This window comes from Festucalex cinctus, chromosome 2 (genome assembly GCF_051991245.1).
Source record: "Festucalex cinctus isolate MCC-2025b chromosome 2, RoL_Fcin_1.0, whole genome shotgun sequence".
NCBI lineage: Eukaryota > Metazoa > Chordata > Actinopteri > Syngnathiformes > Syngnathidae > Festucalex > Festucalex cinctus.
Genome location: NC_135412.1, coordinates 16,699,736 through 16,707,720, shown reverse-complemented (window position 1 = coordinate 16,707,720; position 7,985 = coordinate 16,699,736). Strand labels below are relative to the sequence as shown.

The 7,985-nt window shown below is 43.3% G+C and overlaps 1 protein-coding gene across 3 annotated transcripts in view; it reads right to left on the bottom strand.

The window, feature by feature from the left end:
• Nucleotides 1–553: 553 nt before the first annotated feature.
• The window catches only part of iqsec2b (IQ motif and Sec7 domain ArfGEF 2b), a 50,574-nt gene continuing 43,142 nt past the window's right edge, over nt 554–7,985 (bottom strand). For all 3 annotated transcript variants that reach the window (XM_077513352.1, XM_077513350.1, XM_077513351.1), the window contains 2 exons: nt 7,785–7,834; nt 554–5,002 (listed from right to left, as the gene is read on the bottom strand). In XM_077513352.1, coding sequence (XP_077369478.1) covers nt 3,824–5,002; nt 7,785–7,834 — 1,229 coding nt within the window. In that variant the 3' untranslated portion in view covers nt 554–3,823. The remainder of the gene's footprint in view (nt 5,003–7,784; nt 7,835–7,985) is intronic.

The window sequence follows — 7,985 nt, the reverse complement described above, 5'->3', positions numbered from 1 at the left end:
TTGCATATGAAGTTGTTCTCGCAAATAAAAATGAAAAATAATCTTACATCTGACAGTGGCTGACCTTTTCAGACCTCTGCGAAGGAAGAGAGATGAGATCGGTGGATGAGATCTGTTTTAATTATTTCCTATATTTAACTAAGTGCAGCTTTAATATTCAAAGTTAAACTATGCAAATGCTACAGTATTATACTACCCCCGGGTGGCTAAGGCGCACACACCATAAGGAGCAGCACAATGTCCAATGGAAGCAAAAAAAAAAAAAAATGGAGGGGGCAATAATGTAAAGAATAAAAACTTAAATTTTTTTTTTAATTAGGCCATTACAGTAAGCTTTTATAAAGTCATTACAATTATGCTTATTTGGGTGCAAGGCTGGAACGAATTTTAGCATCATTATGATCGCTAAATTTATTTTTCACTAAAACCGTATAACATTATAGTAGGTAATCTCATATGAAAATGCCATCATTTGTATGTAGGTGTGCAGAGACAAAGAGCAGTGATAATTATGCATAGTGAAGGTAAGAGAAAAAAAAAAACGACCACCATGTCACTGCAAGGACACTTTAATTTATCTGAAGCAATAAATATTCACATATCAAATCTCTATTCTTTCAGTACATTTAATACATTCACAACAGAAAATTGAACTTAATGGTTCAAAATAATATCCATAAGTGCACCGGCATAACCGTTAGGCTGTAATATGTATATCACTCTTAATTCCTTCGCTTATCTTCAGTCACAAATAATAAGAACTAAACAAGTAAATATTCCTTTTACACAATATTTTCTTTCCCCGTTTGCACTCACATGCACACACCTGAATACAGACTGGGAGCACTTTGTCCCATAAGAAGCCTATAGCATATTATTATTTACATTCAGGTTTATACAGTACAATCTATTCAATAAGTGCAGATATATCCATGCAAGAAGAGTCAAAAAAGAAAAGGACCAGGCAAAACATACATATAAAACCTTCATCTCACATTCTTGACTTTCTCCAAACCTCATTGGTATCCTTTTTTTTTATTTTGGTGTATTCCCATAGTCTTTCAGTATAGCTTGATTCCAAACATTGACATCACTTTTTCCTCACTCTGCTGCTCCCCCTAAAAATCAGCAAGTTGTGTGATTTTTCTCTTGATTAATTGCTGGCACTGTAGGTAACTGTCAGTACTCACACCTTAAAATATTGCAGGAGGCCACAGAATAACAAAGAATGCTGTTTTACATTCTCAATCCTTGTTATCTTTTTTTTTGTTGTAAAATACAAAGCCCTCATGTGGATGTCATGGCGTCAGGGAATATGGTAAAAGTTTTACAAAAGTGGCTGGAGGGGTGAGAGAATAAGATAAAGGTCATTTGTGACTGAAGATTTCACATGTGCAAAACCACAAAAAGCTCGCTTGGTCAAAACATATCGAAATACCCGACGACGAATCGCATGATTTTGAAAAGGTGAGTTGAGGTACTTCACATAATTGCGAAGGAACACCATCTTTCTAAAACCTTCACATCCACACTAGCGCTCTTTTTTTTTTTTCTCAATGGGAGCATCATAAAAGCATTTCTTTTTCATCAAACAACAAAAAAGGCCGTCAGAACAAAATGTTGTTGATCTCGTTTCAAACAGTCAATCATTCCAGATGAAAATGACAGAAGGGTGCAAATGATGTCAATGACTTTCATTCAAAGCAAAGGGTATTTATATGTGCTTTGAAGCTTTATATCACCCTGTACTGTACAAACATCTGCTGATACGTTTACATACTGATCAAACAAATAGACAATATTCATTATACAAATAGCAGATCTTAATATTGATAAAACAGCGAGAAGCTTCAGAAACATTCACAATAGATAGTTGATTGTATCATTAATTTCCAAACTCCTTGAGGAATGCATTACGAAGCCGCACGGCTCCGGTCGCCATGTAAAAGACGCTTAAGTGAAACGTTAAAAAGTTTGAAATCAAAGCAACATTTTTGAGGTTATTATTTAAAAAAAAACAAAAAAAAACATCTACTGTCAGAAAACCCTGCAGTGGATGGAGAGACATCATGAAGTCAAGGGAATTATTGCAAGGTCAAAGGGCATTTTTTTAATGGAAGCGCAAAATCGGCAATGTGGAGTAAACATTTTTGACTGGCGAGTACGTTCGAACGTATTTGCGAGTTCGGACATACTCTCAAGTAAGTTCATACTCTTAATAGTATACGCTCGAACATACTCGCAAGTACATTCAAACATACTCTCAAATATGTTTGAATGTACTTGTAGGCTATATGCTACAAACATAGCATATTTTTCCATAATGTCAACTTGAGCATGTGCAAGTCAACTTGTTGCATTATGGGAAACATATTTTTTTCACTTGCTTTAGCTAATACGTACGTTTGAACGTATTTGCGAGTATGTTTGAACGTATTTATCAGTACGTTCGAAAGCGAACGTACACGGCAGTCAAAAATGTCTGCCCCACATGGGCAGTTCCACGCTTCCGTAGTTTTTGCTGCTTTGAATGTTAATCTTTACTGAACTGTACCATAGTGTTTGCTTTTATCATCAAAGAAAGAAGACGGATGTACAGTATGGTCGTCATTTTTCATACATAAATACCAAGACGTAGGGCCATTCTCCCGTATGTGTGCAATTCTTTCTTATGCACCTTTCACCCATCCAGACTTCTGATGCAGCCAACATTTGTAACCTGTGATTTTGTGTGCAACCACCTTTTGTAAATCACTGGGCATGGAATTTCCTGAGACTTGTGAATGTCATTCAGAGCCACTTGAAAAATAGAGCACACTTTATTTATGAAAATACCTTATATAGAAGGTGTGTCATAAATGCCAATCAAGACTTGTGCACGCTATACTTGGAAGGAGGAACACCTTGCTGTATTTTTATTCTGTATTAGATAAATCCAAGAAAAGTAATTTAATCAAATACTGTGCTTATGACTGAACAGGTTTGGAGGTCCATCAATAAGAGATATTATTTAGTCTTTCTGTTTTGGCCAGAAAAGAGAGTCAAAGTGCACGGTGGTGTCCAGAGAATACCGTACTGCTGCCAGCAGGTGGGAGCGAGCCTTGGTTGGTTGATGACATGCAGACCTGGCCACCTTTTTGTTTGTTCACTCTTTTTGAGGTAACTAATGGGTGACGGTGATTTGGCTCCAATAAATTAATCATGCATCGTCAAATTCTTGACCAAATTTGTTACAGATTGCTTTGTTTAAAATAACAGACATGCCGTTGTGATACTAGAAACGTGGGTCATTTTACAATGAGTTACCAGCCATGAATGTCACCACACGCCACTGCTTTTACAAAATCCTACTTTCCAACATTTCAACATTTTATTTAAAGACTTTTGAAAGATTGATGTGAGACATTTGAATGTCTATTAAGACTTTTTAAGGATGGCCTGAGGCTAACATTAATGACAAATTTGAGTGGATGAGAAAATGCACACATCCAGAAGTGCCTTTTCTGACACACGGGAGAATATGGCCCTAAATAAGACTTTCAATAAATCAATGCAGTAGCAATATATAGAAGTACTCATCTTGAATTATATGGCTATAGATTAGTTTGAATATTGAGCGCAGCGTGTTGATGTGACGCGTGCCAGCTTGCCATCTACATATGCGGGAACCGGAGGTGAAAGTAACAGAGGCGGAGCAAGCTGCGTTTCCTCTTGTCAGCCGCGTTGCCGCTGTTGCTGTCGGTCCTGGCGGATCTGGCCCTGGCCCTGGCCCCCTCCTCCGGCCTATCGTCCGACCTGTGACCCCGGGCGGCCCACGCCCTGCTCACACTACGGTGCTTATCCGGTTGATAGGCTTGGACTTGGAGCTGCCCCCTGTACCTGTTGCCCCGGCCCCCGCCACCTGCGGCCCCGGCTGAGGCTGCCCGGGGTGCTGGGGGGGGAGAGGGGAGAGAGGTGTAAGAGGGGTAAGGGGGGACGAAGGGGGGGGTAAAGGGGAGTGTGGTGGGGGAGGGGGGATGGAAGAGAGAGGAGGGTACTGGGGCAGATACGGGCCGGCGGACGCTGCGTGATGCGCATTGACGGTAGCGGACGGCAGGTTGTGGGGCAGCGTGCCGAAGATGAAGTGGGTTTGGTGGCTGGAGTGGCTGGCCGGGTGCGGTGTGTGCGCGTGGCCGGGGTGGGTTTGGGAGTGTGCGTGGGGGTGCGAGTGCGACAAGGTTAGGGGCGGCTTGGTCACAGGGCCGGCGGCGCACCCCCTGATAGAGTGTGTGGGCTGCACGTGGTACAGGGCGAACTGCGGGTTCGGGGAATGCTGGGAGAGAGGAGAAAGGGGCGGGGGACGCCCCACCACCATGTTGGTGTAGCGAGCCGGAAGCCCATGCTGTGAGAGCTGGGAGAGATGGGCCAGCTGCGGGTGCGGGGCGTGCGGGGGGCAGAGGGGTGTACGACAGGGTTGCGGGCCTCTCTGTGTAGTATGAGGGGGCGGGCCTTGCGAAGGCGGAGGGACATTTTGGGCGTGGTAGCGATGGTGGTGGTAGTAAGGTGGCGGGGGCTGCACAGTAGCCGCGTGACAGTACTGCGCGTGCAGCGCCTGGATCTTGGAAGGCCCCCCCTCCAGCTGCGGGCACAGGGATGAAGGGGAGTGAGGAGGGGGCCCTCCCGTCGTCGGCGGGGGGACGGGCGCGGGGTAGGGTGGCCCCGGTGGAATGAGGGGCCCCGGCGGTTTGGCGCGCTTGCTGCCGAAGAGTGAACCCAGGAAGGAGCCGCTGTTGTTGGCGCTCCCTCCAGGGCAGCTCCCCGCTCCCGCTCTCTCGACACTGCTGGGGACGCCCCCGACTCCTGTCCCAGCAGTGGTATGTTGCTGCCCCGGCCCACCCCCCATCCCCGTTCCGGGGCTCAGGATGGGGCGATGAGGCCGGAAGTCTTCGGTGGTGTAGCAGCCGGGGACCACGCCTGGCACCGGGTAGCGCTGGTGAGGCTGCGGACTGCTAATAATGGAACCCTGAAAGGGAAAGAGCGTAATTTCGTTCCAGTAACAACCAGGGAAGCTCTTGCACGTCAAACGTGTTTTGACACCAGGCGTGTCAAACTCGTTTTCGTCCTGGGCCAAATCAAACTTTTGCTTTCTTACATTTTTAATCCGCCTTTGCAGTTGATTGTCATCATATATGGTGAAACCTCAGTTTTCATGATTATCCTGTTCCACAGAGTTTGACTAAAACAGAACTACAATTGAACTACACTTGTGCAAGGATTCTTTCTCGTATCACTGGAGGGAACCCGTGTGTGAAAACACTTTGAGAATCACTGCATGACTGAATCTTTTTTTGGAACCGATTTAACTAATAACAGTTGTATCCACTGATCTAAATATATGACTGGATAGCCAATAGGCCAAGACTTTTGAAGTCGCGAGGCCGCCATATTGCTCCTCCCAAGAAACGTTTCTCGGCATACGATCCCATACATTTACAGTATCGAAATTGGAGAACATTTGAGACAGTACTTAGTAGAAACAGCATGATTTCTGATGTTTTAAATTTGTTAAACATAAACAAGAGGACTTCAGACATTTTACAACTTAGCTTAAATACATGTACAAATACATGTGCTTAATGATGTTTACAGGAGGACACTTAAAGAAATAGAACTGTAATTCAACAAAAGATGCCTCTGCCATATCTAATATTGGGGTTCTAAGGAACTGAGCGATAAAAGAAAAAATGGGTTCTGTCTTATCTGTACATAAACTGTATAGTTTATACAGTAGTCTGGTCACAAGATGGGAGTAGCAAGATGGCCGCCCTGTGACTTCAACAGCTTGCATGGGCGTGTATGTATTGGCTATCCAGTCATATATTCAGGTCAATGGTTGTACCACACTCTCTGCCCTCATGGTGGCTTATTTAGCAGTCACATGCAAACTATGTTGTGCTTGTTTATTGAATGTTACTCTTAAAGGGACATTCAGTGATGCCTAGTGCCATCTAGTGGTCAAAGAATAGCATTACAAGCACGCAGGAGCACACACACACACACACACTACAGTGGCTCAGAGAGAACACATTTTGCAACTCACAAGCCTACCATCAATTGTTATTTTTTGTGAGCAAACAAGTATCTCGGCGAGCAACGGCGACTTGGTAGACGTTATAAAGACCGGCGAACAACGCCAAAAAAACGAGCGAGCGAGAAATAATAGTGAATTAGACGCTGCATATCAATGAGTCTCATTTGCATTGGGGTGGGCATATTTTGCGTCAAATGTATGCAAATGACCTAATTTACATACGCACAATAACACTGGCGCGTCGTGACGCAATCCGTTTGGCCGCACACTTAGTGACGGATTTCCCCATCTGCGCGTGTTTAGTGAATTAGGCGCTCCCAGATTGCTCCATTTTTGCCGGTTAGCGCGGCTCAAAGGCGACGCAAACCTTTAGTGAATAGGCCCCTTGGTTTTTAAAACGAACGAATGGTTAGTTCCCCTGGTGGTGGCGCTGGGGATCACTGAATGTCCCTTTAAATAATCTACCAAGTGGCCCCAAAAAAATGTGGTGCCAAGCAGACCATGAGTGTTAATACGGAGCCCCTAAGGTGACATGGTAGAAAAAAAGAACAACTTTGCGTTCCCTCGCAAAACAACTTTGCGTTCTCTCGCAAAGATTGCGAGGGATCGCTAAGTTGTTGTTTTTTTTTTTCTACCATGTCACCTTAGGGGCTCCGTAGAAAAGACAGAAAAGTATGGCATATGGAAAACGAGGTTTCACTGCATATTGATTGTGACGAGACGATTGACTGAAAACAAATCTGTTTCATGTGACGACAAATTGCATTTTCCATCCAGATTTCCTGCCATGATGAAATGACCAAATCCAGTTCGCAATAAACATAAAGTCAACAAGCCACATTAGATTTAGTGGATAATATAAAGTGATGTGAAAGGCCTGATCTGGCCCTCAGGTCTTGAGTTTGACACCTGTGGTCTTCATTTTATCATTTTACACTCTTAATAAGATAGAAGAGAAAATGTGCAACATGAATGCTCAAGTGTGATGAAAGGAGACAAAATAAAATAAGGTCACAGCGACAGTGTTACAAACAACAAGCGGGTGAGTCAAAGACACAATTATAAGACAGTCAGGGTTCGCTGACACATTGTGAGATCATTTCTCAAAATATCTGACATTGCCTGATTCCGTATCTCTGGTCATGCTATATTTGCTTCTTTCACTTTTGTTTACTATGACGTTTTCGAGCTACGACGGCTAATTTTCTCCGCCAATGTTCATCTTTTGTGAGATATGGCCCACAACATACAGGACTTACATGCACACACATAAGCGTCATTTGAAAGATGTGCTTTGACATCCAAGTAAAAACAATGCAGAGGGTGCAGGACAGACACACGGAATACATGCTTGTACACTCAAGAGCAACATTCTCAATTTTGGGGGTAGATGCAGGTCTCTTTTTGCAGATCAACATATGAAGACTTCAAACGCAAAAGATGGCAGTGAATGTACAATATGCTAATGACTTGAAGCAGTCTAAGTGAGGTGATGATGTCATTAAACTCATCGGTTGTCTGGTTTTGCGATGAAATGACATGAAACAATGCATTTGAAGATCTTTTCACTAAAAGTTAGATTTTTTTCCTCTAAATTAGACTCTTCAACGCTTAACCAGAACAAGAAATAAAAAACAAACTCATTTGACTTAGTTAACAAAAAATGGGGATGCCCACTATTGCATTTGAACTCTTCATAGTTTTTGAGACTTACTTCCATAGTACTGTCCAGAGAACCAACACTGTTCCTCCGACCACGTTTCCCTGCACCCCACCAGGAAGAGGAAAGTTAGCCAAGTGAGGAAGATTTCAAAGATTGTATGCAAATTAATAAGGAAAGGAATGTTCTATGACCTTTTCATGATTTTTTTAAACAACAAGTGGCAGATTAGTCCAGGTGACAGAACATGACTTG